The sequence below is a fragment of the Procambarus clarkii genome, chromosome 13 (genome assembly GCF_040958095.1).
Source record: "Procambarus clarkii isolate CNS0578487 chromosome 13, FALCON_Pclarkii_2.0, whole genome shotgun sequence".
Lineage (NCBI taxonomy): Eukaryota > Metazoa > Arthropoda > Malacostraca > Decapoda > Cambaridae > Procambarus > Procambarus clarkii.
Window position 1 is genome coordinate 25,141,362 of NC_091162.1, and position 17,847 is coordinate 25,159,208.

The 17,847-nt window shown below is 46.0% G+C and overlaps 1 protein-coding gene across 1 annotated transcript in view; it reads left to right on the forward strand.

Annotated features, from left to right (window-relative positions):
- Positions 1-17,847, forward strand: part of LOC138364274 (glutathione S-transferase 3, mitochondrial-like) — a 37,731-nt gene that overhangs the window by 10,105 nt on the left and 9,779 nt on the right. Inside the window, exon 3 of the mRNA XM_069323817.1 lies at positions 450-547. Coding sequence (XP_069179918.1) covers positions 450-547 — 98 coding nt within the window. The remainder of the gene's footprint in view (positions 1-449; positions 548-17,847) is intronic.

Here is a 17,847-nt window from a genome sequence, read left to right on the forward strand (position 1 = left end):
CTGTGGGCAAATAGCGACTCTTACAGTGGCCTGTGGGCAAATAGCGACTCTTACAGTGGCCTGTGGGCAAATAGCGACTCTTACAGTGGCCTGTGGGCAAATAGCGACTCTTACAGTGGCCTGTGGGCAAATAGCGACTCTTACAGTGGCCTGTGGGCAAATAGCGACTCTTACAGTGGCCTGTGGGCAAATAGCGACTCTTACAGTGGCCTGTGGGCAAATAGCGACTCTTACAGTGGTTTCTGGTTACAGCCTCTGGACATAGGTTGCATGTATATTGTCTTGCTCCATATGTATATTCATATGTATTATTATTATTATTTTCTTTAATGTAAAGTATTTTTATTCTTCATCATGTGTATATGACCATTTGAATTGAATTTTTAGCATTCAGATGGTTGAACTGTAGTAATATAAAAGACTTGATATAACTGTTATCTCATATACAGGTTGGTGGGGCCAGAAAGAAGTTCAAGGTTGAATACCCAACTATGTATCACAAGACAAATGATCATTTCAATTGTTACCAGCGAGCTCATCAAAACACGTAAGTTATCATCTGAGATGTGGCAACAGTTGTTACACATTATTGCCCTGCAAGAAATTAAGTTGGAATTCAGGATCAGTCAATTTGGATATCAGTTATGATCTAGATTCGTACACGAAAGATAGTTACAAAATTTAGAGATGTCAAACTTAATAGTACAGAAGAATATAGTGGATCCTTGTGCTGTGATACTGAGGTACTTGGGAAGTATTATTATTTATGGGCAAGGTATTTTATAAAGTAAATTCATTCAAAGCAAGCTAAGGTTAGTACAGTAGAACCTCGAGTGACAACCGCCTCAAATGGCGACCAATTTGGGTAACGAATGCCCCGATCACCGACAATTCGTCTCGTTAGGCGACCGCTCGTTTGAATACCGTCAACACCACATGGTGGGATCTCTGGCTGCTTCTCGCACATTCTCGGATGCCTCCTCAGACGATGCAAATAAATTATTTTTCTTTGTTTAAAGATGCTATTGATGCTGGGATGTTGCAAAGCATTGACTTTTTTGTAGAAAAACGAAATGAATTTTTTTAAAGAAAAAACAAATGTCAAAAAGGTTCATTCAGTGTTCGGCAGGTAGGCTGCTCCATGTTTTTTAAATAACAAAAAAAAAAAATAACGAAACGGTTGAAACAATTTGAAAAACGGACAAATACCATAAAGGTTCGTTCAGTGTTTGTCGGGTAGGCTGCTCCATTATTGAGAAATAAAGGGAAAAATCCAAAACAAATGGAACACATTTGAAACACAGATAGTCATAATGGAGCAGCCTACCCGACAAACACTATAATTTTTTACAGTGCTTCCCGTGTGGCTGGAAGCATTCTATGTCTGCCAGAGAGGTAAGCGTCCCAAAACAAACCCCTATTCTGGTGAAATTATTGCTACCAAAAGCTGAACAAATGGATAGAATTCCCGAAAAGAAATGAGCAAACGATCATGACGTCACACGTCGCCGCGCCGCTGTCTGGGCAGCTTCCCCCTCCCCGGGAGGAGAAAGGGGGTCACTCTTTCTTTGCACATCTTGCAGTGCCTGGCTTAGCCCTTCCATATACATTGGATTCTCTGTACGGTACTTACCTAGTTGTGTTTGCGGGAATTGAGCTCGGGCTTTTTGGTCCCGCTTCTCACCTGTCATTCGCTCACATGCAGGTTCCTGGGCCTGCTGCTCTATCTTATCTGTGCTGGAAGCTATGTGTGGCAATACTGCCACATGTGTGCCAATTCAGCAATACTGAATGTCATATCCTTCACCACATTGCTTCCTCATGCATTCCGCTTGTCTACTACTCTGACACTGCAATACTTCTTTTCCATGTTTCTTTGGCTCGGTTGGGCTCTCATACCACCGGAGTCCCCTGGAGCGCGTGCCCCTGGGGTCCCGTAGTCAGTCTTTCTCTACCTTATCCCTTCCTTTGGGAATCTTTCATGTGTGGTCATATCCTCGTAGCTCGTACTCCTTGGTTCGGGTACTGGTCTGGTGGCGTGCCTTTGCACCTTTTTTCCTTTTTGTCTTGTGTTGGGACGTGTCACACAACTGTGTTGGCATGGCTTGTTGGGACATGACCAGCGGCTCTGTGTGTTGTTGGTCATGACCCTTTCATTCCCGTTTTGCTACTTGCCTTCTTCGTTCCTCATCTTCCTTCTACGCCCTTGTCCCTGGCCGTTGGTGCTGAGGCTTTACTTCTGGTCTTTTCTTGTGTTTTTTCGTTTTCTAACTTTATCCTACACATTGTGTGTTTTGTTTGTGCCTTTTAGCCCTCCTATTGCCAGGTTTGGGTTTCTGGTTTCCTGGCTTACCCAGCCTGTTGGCGTTTTCACGGTCTCTCGGTTCCCTTCTCTAGCATCGCTTGTTGGGACTGTCGTCTCCGATCTCCTGGTGGGCTCGCGGGCGTTGGGATGTTTTTCTGTACGGCGGACGTTCCATCTCCTCCTTTGCCGGCCTGGGTTTCTGGCTCTGCTGGCTCCGTGGTCGCATCTGAGATCTTCCCGCGGCTCCGCCTCTTCCTAGACTCGATTGGCCCATTGCAGGGCCGGTTCGGTTCTACCTCGAGTCTTTCGCCTTCTGTTGGTGGTCGGGTGGCTTCGTTGATGGTATCCCACCTGCATGCTTCTTCTTGGTGGCAGTGTGGGGTTTTTGGCGGTCCTTCCTTTTCCTTCTGTCCCTTCTTCGGTAGCTGTGTTGTCAGCGTGGTCTTGTCCTTCTCTTGGGGAGATTTGGGGCCGTCATCTTGCCCCATACTGTCGCCTTGTATCGTGCAGCGCTGGTGGAGCCGCTTCAGCTGGCTTTCGATATTGATGTTACTTATGTGGTGTTTCGCAAGCTGTCTCGTGCATTGTTTCACCTTCGGCCTGCTCTTGCGCTGCCTGAGCCGTCCTAGTCATTGGACAAAGTGCTTTTTTCTTTCTTCTCCTCGGTTTGTTGTGGCCCCTTCGGTTCAGGATTGTTCTCCAAGGCTCCTTTTCTGTTGGCATTGGTCTCTGGGGGTCGGGTTGGGGAGCTTCATGCTCTCCTCCGGCGCAGGGGTTTCTGCGGTTTCGGTCTTCCTGTTGGTTTTGTTCATCTGCAGCCGTTTCCTTCTTTTCTGCTGAAGAATGAGACTGCTGCTTTCCGGAGGGGGTCCCTGGGTTGTTGATGCTTGGTTGGTTGGGCCGGGGATGCATCATGTTTTGTGTCCAGTGGCAGCTCTTTGCTGTTTTTGCACGCCATGGCTACTGTATCTAGGGACGCTTTTTGGGTTGATCCGGTTTCCCTTCTTCCCTGTTCGCGAGGTGCGGGTTTCCCAGGTCACCCGCAGAGTTCTTCAGGCTGGCCGGCCTGCAGTCGTTACCTCGTGTACGTCCCGGGGCCTCGTCGGGCATGTGTCGTTTTGGGTCAGCGGTTCCAGCCAGTTGTGGAGTGAGCAACGACCGCCTCCCAGGTAAGTCCCTAAGTTTTTCCTTTGTGGGGTAGTTAGCTCCGTGGGGGTCGAAGGGGCTCCCCCCAGAAAACCAGCGTTGAATGTAATTTAAATGCCATTTTCTAGGTGAGACCCGGAGGCTCCCCGGCATCCCTCCCTCCCTTCCCCCGGTTGGCGTTTTTTGCGTGTGTTTTGACATCCAGCCTCAGAACTGAAGGGTGGGTAGCCGGCATGAGGGGTCTGGGGCTTCTCCTTCCCCCTCCCGGGGAGGGGGGAACTGCGCAGACAGCGGTGTGGCAACGTGTGACGTCATGATTGTTTGCTCATTTCTTTTAGGGGAGTTCTATCCATTTGTTTGGCTTTTGGTAGCAATAATTTCACCAGAATAGGGTTTTTGTTTTGGGATGCTTACTTTCTGGGTGCCTGACCCGGTTGATGGCAGACATAGAATGCTTCCAACCACACGGGGGGTTTCTAGAGGCCATTGCTCCCCATGTCTCTCTGAGGGGGCCAGGTTCTGCCTCGTGGTCCCCGGTAGGCCCACAGAACTCCATACACATGACTGATGCCAAAGTCTGACATTAGCATATCAGCCTAGTAAGTCTGACAGTAGCATATCAGCCTAGTAAGCTCCGGGAACCCTCCGGGTCTCACTCAGAAAATGGCGTTTCATTACATTCAATGCTGGTTTTTTGCAGAGAATTAATTTTCGGCGCCCAGCGGTAATGTTATATTTTAAAGCCGCACAGCATGGTGGTTAACCCTTAAGTTGCGCATCGCATCATATGATGCTTTGATTGATTTGCAGTAAATTTCGCATCGCATCATATGATGCTTTGGAGTACTACGCAAGATTTATATGGCCCGCGGATACATGGGGTTCACCACACCTTCATCAGGGCTCTTGTAAACAGACGCCATTTAAAAAAAAAATTGTGGGACAAATTCCCAAGTGTTAGGGGCCTCAGTATTGAGTGAGCTACCAAGCCTGATGCACGCAGCATGAGCTCACAGCACTGCTGTTCAGCTTGTGACCACAGCATCGCCTAAAAATGCCATAATATACTTGTTCATGCTATTATGTAGCGATGATATTATTACAGAAGACCCCCGACTGTGATAAAACTGACCAGGGTTCTGATAATAGCAGGATTGTGGTGATATTTAGCGCTGTGCTCCATGGAGGGAGGAGTAATGCTGTGGGAGGGAGGGTAGTGGCGTTGTCTTCTGACTGTGTGGCCACCTTTTATTGACTGCACTCACCATATCAGCTTAGTGGTTCGCTATGGTGAACACAAATGTAGATACTTATATATAACGTGTGTATAGAGGGTATAAACAGCAAGAGGAGTAGATTGGGAGCCGCCATTTTGGTGAGGGAGGTGGTGGTGTCTGCACGACTTATCATGTTGTTTACTGGTGACCACGATGGTCTTTGGGCACCATACCAGTTTACTTGTACAAGTATGGTGAATAAAACAGGTAGATATTTATATATAATGTGTGTATATAGCGTAATAACACCACAAACAGTATTGTTGTAGGAGAAATATTAGTGCGTCTGGCCTTGAAGGCGGCCGCCACCAGCTGACTGTGAGAGTAGCTACGTCTCTCTGCCTTTACTCACCATACAAGCTTAGATGTACAGTTATGGTGAACAAAACATGTAAATACTTGTATATAACGTCTGTATATAAAAGCAAAAACAGTATGGTGGAAGGAGAATGGTGGCAGGTGAGGTGAGGGACGGAGGGAGGGAGGGAGTGGCAGCCAGTGGCGGGCTGCCACTGCCACTCAGCATACCAACTTAGTGGTTTGTTATGGTGAACAACAATGTAGATACTTATACTGTATAAAGCGTCTGTATATAGTGAATAAAAGTAAAAACAGTATTGTGGGAGGAGAATGTGGGTGAGTCAGGTGACTTGAGGGAGGGAGGAAGTAGCAGCCAATGGCGGGCTGCCACTGGCACTGCCACTCAGCATGCCAACTTAGTGGTTCGTTATGGTGAACAAAACATTCAGATACTTATATATAACGTGTGTATATAGTGTAATAACCGACAAAGTATTTGTTCACTGTTTGATGAACATAATTGAATCAACAATATGCAAACCATATTTTTGAGTACAGTGATGATTCACTCATTTTATTATATAAATATATCACACTAGACACTATTGAATAATATTACAGCAAAAAACTACGAAAAATCAATCAGAGACATTGAAATAATTAGGTAATTATCTCTTTGTGGCAACTCCGGCCTGACAGCTAGTGAGCAACAGACCGCCTGGGACACACGCTGAGTCAGCGCCTGTTTTTTGCCAGACTTCCCCACCCTATAGCAGGCAATATATGTCACTTACGATATTTTTATTATTTTTCCCATGATCAGTGAACACAAATTAACAGGTTAGGAAGAAAAAATATATATATATTTTTTTTTTTTATGCGCCTGTGGGTGTCAAATGGTATATAGCCATGTGCCATTTAAGCGTTAAGTTGCTAAGGGGTCCTGGGAAGATTTACACCCCTGTGCGCAAGAAAAAAATTATAAAATTTTGTTTCGTCTTCTAAAAATTTTAATTTGTTTTCCCTGAGCACGGAAAAACTAAAAAAAATTTGTAGGTGACATATTTTGGGCACAATAGGTCGAGGAAGTCTGACAAAATGTGGGCGTTGACAGAGCTGTCGTCAGAGGCGGTCAGCATCACCCGAACTGTCAGGTGGGAGTTGCCACAGATATTATTACATAATTATTTCAATGTCTCTGATTGATTTTTTTCTTAGTTTTTTGCAGTAATATTATTCAATAGTGTGTAGTGTGATAGCTTTATATAATAAAATGTGTGAATCATCGCTATACTGTACTCAAAAGTATAGTGTTCACATTAGTGATTCAAATATTACGTTCATAAAACAATAAACAAATAATTTTGCTGTTATTACACTATATATATATATACACACATTATATATAGGTATCTACATGTTTTGCTCACCATAACTATACAACTAAGCTGATATAGTTAGTTCAGGCACTAAGAGACATCGCTACACACACACACAGTCAGCTGGCGGCTGCCTCCCTCACTCATTCAAGGTCAGACGCACTAAAATTTCTCCCCCCAGCAATACTGTTTGTGGTGTTATTATACTATACACACATTATATATAAGTATCTACATGTTGTATGCACTGTAACTGTACACCTAAGCTTGTAGGATGCCCAAAGAGCATAGTGGCCACCCTCTACCTAGCTAGACAAGTCATGCAGACGACGTCACCTCCGTCACCCAAATGCCTCCTCCCAGCATAATCCTTGTGCTGTTATTACACTAATACACACATTATATATAAGTACAGTATCTACATTTATGTTCACCATAGAGAACCACTGAACTGGTATGGTGAATGCATTATTATTATTATTAACATCTTTATTGACAAAATTAATTACAATTTAGCCTAATCTGAGGATTTTGATAAAGTCTTATTAAAGTGAGGATAGTGCTGGTATTCACTGTCACGCAGGACAGAGGGTCATATATAAGACAATAGGTCTAAACTGCAGGCTGAAGCACATTATATCATGGTTACAGTCAATGTATGGATATGTGAAAACAACTTTCTATTGTGCACTGCCACACAAGGGCAGGGATGGGCTCATAAGTGATGCAGCTTAGAAGTAATATAAATAAAAATTGTTCTTCATTCTTTAAAATGGACAAGCAAATTTTGGATAAATTGTTAGGATGTCGTCCAGAACACCTGAGTCAATAAAATAGTTACACAGTTGGTGGTACAAGAGGCCAGGAGGTCTAAAGTCCTTTACGGTTTCACATTCAACAATATAGTGTTCTAGTGAATGCATTAAAGGTTTATCACAGAGTTTACAATCTGAGTATTCTGGTAGTGGCTCAGCCTCACCAACCTGCCAGATGTGTCTATAGCCAAGGCGAATTCGCGCAATGACTACATCACATTGCCTGGTTCGGTTACTGTGCTGACCATACAAATGCCTATTATTACAAAACTTGTCATAACTTTTAATACTGCAGCTTTCAGGTCTCTGGGCATTTCTTAATTCTTCTAAATCTGAATTAATTTCTTTAATTTGTATGTTTCTAATAATTGCATTAGATAGTCCAAAGCCATAATCAATGTTTTCTTTCCTGCAAGCCTCATTGACCAATTGATCTACAAAGTCATGTTTTCCAATTCCAACATGGGATGGGATCCACACAAATTTTATACAAGAGTTATTATCATCGGCAAAAATTACATTCCATTTAATATTACAAGCTACTTCCAACATACATTGTGATGGGTTATTTAAGGACTGCAGAGCACTTTGAGTCACAGAAAATAACTCCACCACCATTGAGCTTAAGGTATTCAGTGGCTAGATAAAGGCCCAATAGCTCGGTCTGTGTCGTGCTTGCCCAGTTGTTCAATCTCTGTGTACTAGAGATGATCATTTCATTCCCTTTATATACTGCACATGCACAACCTGTTCTACCAGTGCCTAACTGCACAGAGCCATCAGTAAAGGCATAGGATTCAGTCGTTTGAGAATTTGAAGATGACTGTCAATAGCTTCTAATGTTATACATCTCAAAATGTCAGTGTTATACATTTGTTTTACACTGATGGGGATATAATGCAGAGAGACCTCCACATCTTTCCAAGGGGGAATATAGTGAGCAATTTTATCAGGATTAAGAGACACATTCAGTTTCAGAAGATTATAGGCACAACAACTGAGCCACACACCGTCAGATGCCGAAGAAATATAAGAAAATTCACTTTCGCAAACAGAGTGGTAGACGGTTGGAACAAGTTAGGTGAGAAGGTGGTGGAGGCCAAGACCGTCAGTAGTTTCAAAGCGTTATATGACAAAGAGTGCTGGGAAGACGGGACACCACGAGCGTCGCTCTCATCCTGTAACTACACTTGGGTAATTACTCTAAGGTAATTACACACTGTAGGGAGCTTTTTGCGGCGGATTGAGGGAACAGCCAGAATTGTTTAGAATGGATCTCAATTTAATTTGAATAGAGCTGGGGGGACCATTATTTTTCAAAGTTTTGGCGCAAAACATAGTACTAAGTAGAACTATTCTTTCGTAAATGGAAGGTAAGTTTAGTTCCTTTCTCATGTTAACAATAAGTTGTTTCAGGTAGCTATCCAACTGTCCTAGACAGTTCTAGGACAACCCAGGATGATGCGCATGTCATCATTCTGTACTACATCTAGGCCTTGTAATTGTTTAGGAGAAAAATTAAGAAGATGCAAGGCATAATAATCAACAACAGATCGTATAAAGGCAATATAAAAACTACGAGCATATTTCATGTTAATGCCAAATCCTTTGCCAACAAGAATTTTGAGAGGTTTAAGACGCTCAACTAGTTTTTGCGCAGGTTGCTGACGAGATTTGTATCATTAACCTCGACTCTAAGATATTTATAAGACTCACAAGTCTCCACGGGCACTCCATTAATAGTATAGTTAACATGAAGAGAATGGGGAATAAGAACCCTTGTTTTATCAACAGAGATTATGAAGCCACATTCTACTACTTTTTTGGAGAATGCATCAAGTAACACTTGTAGCCTTGGTTACTGTGTGCCATAATACAAATATCATCAGCATAACATATAACAGTTTCCGTAGGTTGTACAGGTATGTCATGGATAAGTTTGTGCGTAAGTATATTGAAGAGCATAGGGCTTAGGACACTACCTTCTCCCTCTGTCCTTCAGCATTACTCCTCCCACACAGCACTAATTGTCACAACAATCCTGCTATCATCACAATCCTGGTCATTTTTATCACAGTCAGGGGTCATCTGTAATATTGTCATCGCTAAATGAATATGAAAAACACATAGGATTGGCCTAGATGCAAAGGAAGTAGTTAAGCGGTACTCATCGGTGCTTACCAGTACAGTATAATAAGAAGAGTAAAGTGTTCCTATTATAAGAATAGATTCAAAGAAGCAAAAGGCAACATGAAAAGCACATGGAGAGCCATCTCTAACATTCTAGGAGCTAAACAACATTCACATAACAAGATAAAAATCTCCAAGAATGGTTATACACCTACAACAGATCTTGAAACAGCAACTGAATTTAATAGCTTCTTTTCATCGATTGGTGCTAACCTTGCCCGAAAGATCCCACAGACCCAGACACATGTTATCACATATCTTTCAGGTAGCTATCCAAACTATCTTCTCCTCTCACCGATCAGCCCTACAGAGGTTGTGTCCATCATACACTCACTAAAATCCAAAGCTGGGAACATTAGTGAAATACCATCCATGGTATACAAGAGTGCCTCCCATGCCCTTGCACTTCCCATAGCATTGCTGTTCAATAAATCTCTAGAATGTCATACCTTCTCTGACATCCTTAAAAAAAAAGAGTAACACCAGTTCATAAAGGAGGTAACATGGCAGACATAAATAATTACAGACCCATATCAAATCTACCTTTATTATAAAAAATATATGAAAATTTTTTTTACAAATAGCTCTACTCCTATCTCGTAAAATTCAATATACTAAGTCCCTGTCAGTTGGGCTTCCGCTTCCAAAAAGAGTACCAATGATGCAATTGTTAGTCTGCTTGACTTAATCTACTCGGCCCTTGACAAAAGTGAGTTTCCAATTGGACTCTGACCTGAGAAAGGCTTTTGATACTGTTAACCATAACTACCTCTTACTTAAACTCCAACATTATGGAATCCGCGGCCTTGCCCTAAACTATATCCGATCCTATCTTAGTGACAGACACCAATATGGGGCCATCAATGACGTAACCTCTCCTACTCTACTACAAACCGTAGGGGTGCCACAAGGCAGCATCCTAGGACCTCTCCTATTTCTTATATACATCAATGATCTGCCTAATGTCTCTAACATGCTTAAACCAATTTTGTTTGCTAATGATACTACTCTCATCTACTCTAACCCCAACTCATTCATATTAAATAATGTTGTAAACAATTAACTAAAAAAAAGTCCACTTGTGGATGTCAACCAACAAACTTACACTAAACATAGAAAAGACCTACTACATCTTATTTGGAAGCAAATCAACAAATGCAATTCAGCTTCAGATAGATAATGTAAACATTAGCAATAAAAATGATGGAAAGTTCTTTTGCCTATACCTAGACAAGAGACTCAACTTCAGCACCCACATTCAACACATAACTAAAATGGTTTCTAAAACTGTTGGTATACTCTCTAAGATCAGATATTATGTACCCTACTCTGCTCTCCTCTCACTCTATTATGTACTTATCTATCCATATCTTACTTATGGTATCTGTGCTTGGGGTTCAACCTCTGCAAACTACCTCAAGCCCATCATCACCCAGCAGAAATCTGCTATCAGGATAATAACAAACTCTGCTTTCAGACAACACACAGCTCCCCTGTTTAAATCCCTAAACATGCTAAACATAAATTCACTCCATACATTCTCTTGTGCCTATTACATTTATTAAACCCTTTTCTGGGGGGAGCCCCGTCGGCTCCCCGGAGCTATCCCAGGCTGATATGCTAATGTCAGACTTTGGCATCAGTCATGTGTATGGAGTTCTTAGGCCTACCGGGGACCACGGCCAGAACCGGGCCCCCCTCAGAGAGGCAAGGGGAGCAATGGCCTATAGAAGCCCCCGTGTAGTTGGAAGCATTCTATGTCTGCCATCGACCGGAACAGGCACCCAGAAAGGTAAGCGCCCCAAAACAAACCCCTATTCTGGTTAAAATTGCTACCTAAAACCGAACTAGTGGATAGAACTCCCCAACCGAAAACAAGCAAACTAGTGTGACGTCACATACTGCCGCGCCGCTGTCTGCGCAGCTCCCCCCTCCCCGGGAGGGGGAAGGGGGAGCCCCAGACCCCCCGCGCCGGCTACCCACACCTCGGTTCTTGAGGCTGATGCTATAGGCGATGGTCGTGTGCTCTGGCTCCGGTGTCGCTACTGCACTGTGCTTTGTGTGTGGTGTTAGTTTTGTGGGTGCGAGAGCCAGGAGTTATCTTCAGTACTCGGGCTGCATGCGCCTAGGGCTGCCTTCCCTAGGTGCCCTGTAAGTACTGCCCTTGGGGCTTGGGGCCACCTTCCACAGGCTACTCGGGGTCTGCCTCTGCTGGTCCGTTTTACCTTTCGGTTTTTCGGCCGCCTGTTGGGCTCTTGGGTGTTCTGTTCTCCCTTGTTACCGGCAGGTAAGAGGCAGTTTGCACTGGTAGGGGCGCAGGGTGCTGCTCAGCTTGTAATTCCCGACATCGCGGCCGGCTCTGTTCCTTGGGGTTCGCTGTCCTCTTGCGGGGTTTTGTTTTTCTTTTTGTTTTTGCCTGGTGGGGGGTTCTGTCATTTTATTCAGTTTGTTTTTGCCCTTCCACTGTTCTCCTCGGTGGCGCCCCCTGCTAGGTCCCCGTGAGTGTACACGTCTCTGGGGTTCAGCTTTAGAAGTTTGCTTGGTTTCAGGTGCTGGTTGCTCGGTGTCCGAACCCGAGGGTTTTCCCGCGGCTCCGCCTCTTTCAGCAGATCGGGCCGGTACGTCACGTAGCTGGTTCGATCTTCTCCTCGAGTCTTCGCGTATGGTTTTTTTGACTCGAGTCTATCATCATCTCTATGGTGATCAGGTGGCCTTGTTGGTGTCCCACCTGAGGGCTTCTTCTCGGCGGCAGTATGAAGTTTCCTGGCGGTCCTTCCGTTTCTTTTTGCGTCTTCGTCGTGTTAGCTCTTTGTCTGTTCGGGTGGTCTTGTCCTTCCTCTCGTGGTTGTTTCAGGACCGTCATCTTATGCCTAACACTGTCGCTTCGTATCGTGCGGCGCTGGCGGAGCCGCTTCAGCTTGCTTTCGGTATCGATGTTACGTCTGCGCCGTTTCGCAAGCTGTCTCGTGCATTGTTTCACCTCCGGCCTGCTCATGCGTCGCCTGAGCCGTCCTGGTCTTTGGACAGAGTGCTCGCTTTCCTTTCATCTCCTCGTTTCGTTGTGGCCCCTTCGGTCCAGGATTGTTTTTCCAAGGCACTTTTCTTGTTGGCTTTGGCCTCTGGGGTCGGGTAGGGGAGCTTCATGCTCTCCTCCGGCGCAGGGGTTTCTGCTCTTTTGGTCGTGGTGATAGTTTTGTTCGTTTGCAGCCGTCTCCTTCTTTTCTGGCGAAGAATGAGACTGCTGCGTTCCGGAGGGGTCCATGGGTGGTTGATGCTTGGTTGGTCAGGCCGGGGGTGCATCATGTTTTGTGTCCGGTTGCGGCGCTTCGCCGTTATTTGCGCGCCACAGCTTCTGTGTCCGGGGACGCGCTGTGGGTTGATCCGGTTTCCCTTCTTCCCTGTTCGCGGGTTCGGGTCTCTCAGGTCGTCCGCAGGGTTATTAGGTCCAGCCAGCCTGCGGTCTATCCCCGTGCCCATGACGTTCGCAAGTTCGCGGCTCTTGCTGCCGTCTTTGGGAATATGTCTTGGTCTGATATTCGGGCGCGGGATTTTGGCGGTCGAACAGGGTCCTGGCTGCTCGTTACCTTGTGAATGTCCCTGGGCCTCGTCGGGCCTGTGTTGCTTTGGGTCGGCGGTTGCAGCCAGTTGTCTCGGCTTCGAGTTGAGGGGTGAGCGACGACCGCCTCCTGGGTAAGTCCCTCTTTTTCTGTCTGTGGGTAGTTAGCTCCGGGGAGCCGACGGGGCTCCCCCAGAAAACCAGCGTTGAATGTAATGAAACGCCATTTTCTGGGTGAGTCCCGGAGGCTCCCCGGCATTCCTCCCTCCCTCCGGTCGGCGGTTTTTTCGCGTTTTTGACATCCAGCCTCAAGAACTGAGGTGTGGGTAGCCGGCGCGGGGGGGTCTGGGGCTCCCCCTTCCCCCTCCCGGGGAGGGGGGAGCTGCGCAGACAGCGGCGCGGCAGTATGTGACGTCACACTAGTTTGCTTGTTTTCGGTTGGGGAGTTCTATCCACTAGTTCGGTTTTAGGTAGCAATTTTAACCAGAATAGGGGTTTGTTTTGGGGCGCTTACCTTTCTGGGTGCCTGTTCCGGTCGATGGCAGACATAGAATGCTTCCAACTACACGGGGGCTTCTATAGGCCATTGCTCCCCTTGCCTCTCTGAGGGGGCCCGGTTCTGGCCGTGGTCCCCGGTAGGCCTAAGAACTCCATACACATGACTGATGCCAAAGTCTGACATTAGCATATCAGCCTGGGATAGCTCCGGGGAGCCTCCGGGACTCACCCAGAAAATGGCGTTTCATTACATTCAACGCTGGTTTTTTTACGTGCAAACCCTGTTCTGAAACTCTTCCTGGACAGATGTAATAGAACACATAATCACCACACCAGACATAAATATCTCTGATATCCCTAGAGTCAAACTAAATTTGGGTAAACACACTATGCAAATAAAGGGACCTAGTCTATGGAACTCACTCCCCAATGAACTGAAAAGCTGTCCAACTTTTGCCTTATTCAAAAATAAAACCAAAAGTATCTAATTTCATCTTCATAGTCTTCTACCTAGAGCTTCATCTTCACACTGTTTCTAGTGCTACCCAATCCCCCATTCTTTGTACCTAAGCCATATTCTTCACCATTGTAATCTTAGATCATCTGTTATCATGGTTGTTGTATTTAGTGCATATTCTACTGCATTATTCCTTGTAATGATCCTCATATTGTGCTTCAGTGATCCAATGTATAACCCTGAGATGTTTTCTTAATTGTACTTAAGATTCCTTGTTCATTATTATGTATTGTTATTACTGTGTATTGTTCTGATCTGCTTTTGTCAGAAATTCTTGCATTGTACCTGTAAACATTTTTTTTTTTGACAATTTTACTGTAATTATCCTACTTAAAATCATCTGTACTTGTAAAGTAAAGCTGTAAAGTACCTGTTAAACACTTTTTATCAATTTTACTCTTATATATCTAAAACTCTGTTAGTTTAAGGACTTGCCCAAACGCTATGCGTGCTAGTGGCTTTACAAGATTGTAATTTCAACTCAAACTGTATGTTCTCTCTTAACCCCCAATGTACTTTCTTGTATATAAATAAATAAATAAATAAATAATAGCAGTTACATATTTATGTTGACATTTTTAGGTGATGCTGTGGTCACAAGCTGAACAGCAATGCTGTTAGCTCATGCTGCGTGCACCAGCCTTGGTTGCTCCAACAGTACTGTGGCTCTCACACCGGAGAATTTTGCCCACGATTTTTTTTTAAACACGGCGTCTGTTTACAAGAGCCCTGAGGAAGCTGATGTGAACCCCGTGTAGCCGCGGGACATTTATCGTGCCTGGCACCCTATGGCGTATATATATACGCCATGCGCACGGTGGGACATGTTACTCATGGCGTATATATACACCCCATGCGCAGTTTAAGGGTTAAAAGAAAGAAGTATTCTTGTATTATTTAGAAGAATACAACTCACCAAAACATCTGCCTATGTACAGTATAACAATTACACATGTTAATATGATAGATATCCAACAATAAACATTTGGATAATTACATAAGTACTGTATTTACATATTTGGCATTCATTAGCATTATGCAGTCTGCTCATCCTTCTGTATTCTGTTGTATTTTGTTATTTTATCATAAATCTGCAGTAATGTTAGGTGTGTTAGGCATAATTTTCCTTCCCTCAAGTTGTGATGCCCAAACCACACACCAGAAGATGAAGAAATGATGACGTTGTGGTCCATCCTGGACCATTATCAAGTCTTGTGTGAGCTAGTGGGCTAGGACAGACCAAAACATCGTTGTTTTTCATGTTCTGATGTGTGGTTTGTTCTTCATATCTTCAACCATGTTATTGTGACTACCTGTCTTTCCTCAAGCTGCTTGTTTCTTTACATACCTAATACTCTCTAGGTGTTTTGCTATGCTTATCCTTTGTAGGGGATGCTTGTCAGTGACACTAGTCTGAAGTTAAGTGCCTCTTCCCTATCAAACAAATAAACAAATTCTTCCATATCAAACTGTAAACAAACGAACAAATTCTTTTAAAATTGCCGTGAGCTTGTTGTTCCCATCTTCCCTGCTCATATGGGGAAAGGGGGAAGTAGTTCACCGCCTGCTAGGATCTGAGCCATCAGTTCTGTCGCTAATGTAGTGGTTCCTGTGTCATCTTTCTTCTGAACTGGCTCCTCTGTCTAGCCAAGTGCTGTGGTGGTTGTTCTTGGTGGCTTTTCCTGTACACTGTAGTGTAGTGCGAGCCTGTCTTTGAAAGTGTTTGGAGCTGTATGTGCTCAGGGTTACCTTCCCTGTGTGCTCCCTAGCACTGCTCTTGCATTGCCAGAGTTATCCTCTCTGGATTGTTTGGCAGTCACTCCCTTAGAGGTCCTCCTTGCTTGTAGTGGTCCTCGCCTAGGGTGAGTCAGGGGTCACTTGGCTTCCATCTTGACCCGAGTTGGGTCAAGAACGCCAACATCAACTTTGGCTAGTGGGGTGCACAGATGGTTTGTGGGCTTCCATTCAGTGCACCGAGGTTGGCCTTCACAACCATGTAACCAGGCCAGGCTGTATCGGCCTACTTTTAGGTCCGGCGTAGCATTCCCAGTGCTTGGATGTCTTGCTTGGTTTACCCCTTTGGCCCTGGAAATCTCCTATAGAATTGTACGAGATTTCTACACTCGGGGCATCCGGATGGTTGCTTACCCAGATGCCCTGAGGCTGCCCCGTTTTGCCTATAGGGACCCATACTTGGGGGCTGGGGGTCGCTTCGACCTTGGTTCAGTCCGTGCCCCCTCATCCTTCCCCCTGTTGTGGTTCGTTCTGGACCCCCCTCCCCTGCTTCTGGTTCTGAAGCGTCTGAGGGTTTCGGAGTCGGGGCAGGGTTTAGATGGCCTTTTCTTTAGGGGCCAGTGCTCTGGGGGATGACTCGGCCCCGGGTCACGAGGAGGGGGATCCTGGGGCTGGGGAGGAGCTGACTTGGGGGCCCTTGGGCACCGCTGGACCCCGCTTGGGTTTTTCTACCCTTGGAGCGGGACTTATTGTTACAAGGAGTGGGGTTCTCTTTTTTCCCCCTCTGCATACGAGTTGATTTGGTGTCTGCCCATGCCCGGGTTTGGTTCAGTGTTCCCTCGGTGCGTCGGTTCCGTTCTTTCCAGAGGTTTTCGGCTTCCCGCATCCAACTGTCTGTGGTGCGGGCGGCCCTGGCGGCTTACCTCCTGCATGACCCGGATTATGCCTCGGTGATGGATCCGTCGTCTTTCAAGTTTGGGACTTCGTTCTCTTTTTGGGTCCATTACGAGGTTCCAGAGTCGTCCTGACTGGCGGACTGTCTTGTATTCGCTTTGGAGTCTTGGCATTCCTTTCTGTCGTTCCTGCACGCTTGAGTGGTGCGAGGTTTCGACAGCGGTTCAGGTTTTCCTGTGGGAAAACACCTCAATGAGTCCTTGTTTGCTCCTGCCCTTCCCCCGGGATGTTGGCGTTCTGCAGCTCCATGTGCAGGTTCCCTCCATTTCGGCTGCACAGGTGGCTGAGGATTTGCACACCCGGGGCCTCTTGGCTTTGGCCTTGCGCTTCTTTTCCCTCCTGGAGCTGTCTTCGGACGGGCTTGGGGAGGATGTGGGGGGTGCTCAGGGCCGTTCTGGGGTCCGGTGCCTTTGGCTCGGCGGCTCGCACGTCGGCTGCCTTGTTGAAGCAGTTTGAGCCAATCTTGCGGGATATGGTTGAGCTGTTTTAGGCTTCCCGGCTTGCATGTCGGCAGGCGGTGCTTGCCTCCTCTCTGAAATCGGCCTGGGCCCTGGCTTTTAGGTTGTCTTCGCCTTTTCCTCAGCTTTTTGCGCCTTTAGCTGTGGCGCACTATATTCAGGCTGCTTCGACTAGTTGCCGTCCCATGTCTGATGACCCGCAGGCAGGTCGACAATCCGGCATCCATTCGAACTGCTCCCTGGTGGTTCATTGCTTGAACCGAGGGGGTTTGATGTGGTCCTTGGCTCTTTGGCGCTGATTGCTTTGGGTGACTCATCTGCTGAGTTCTCGGGGTTTGGCTCTCCTGGCGGTTCACGTGCGGGGAGTGTCCAATGTCTTGGCCGACGGCCTGTCTCATTTTGTTCCCCGTCTACGGAATGGACGGTCGACACCGACTCCTTCTGTTGGCTTTGCCGGACGTTCGGACATTCCGAGATGGACCTCTTCGCGACGGCGTGGTCGCACCGCCTTTCCCTGTATGTGGCGCCCCTTCCCAGACTGCAAGGCTGTCAGGGTCGATGCCTTTCGGCAGGACTGGTCGAGGTGGGGGTTCCTGTACCTCTTTTCCCCGGTTCAGCTGTTGCTCCAGGTCCTGGCTTGCTTGGAGACTTACCAGGAGTGAGTTGTCCTCTTAGCCCCGTGGTGCCAGCCCAGCCGTGATTTCAGGCGCTGCTTGCT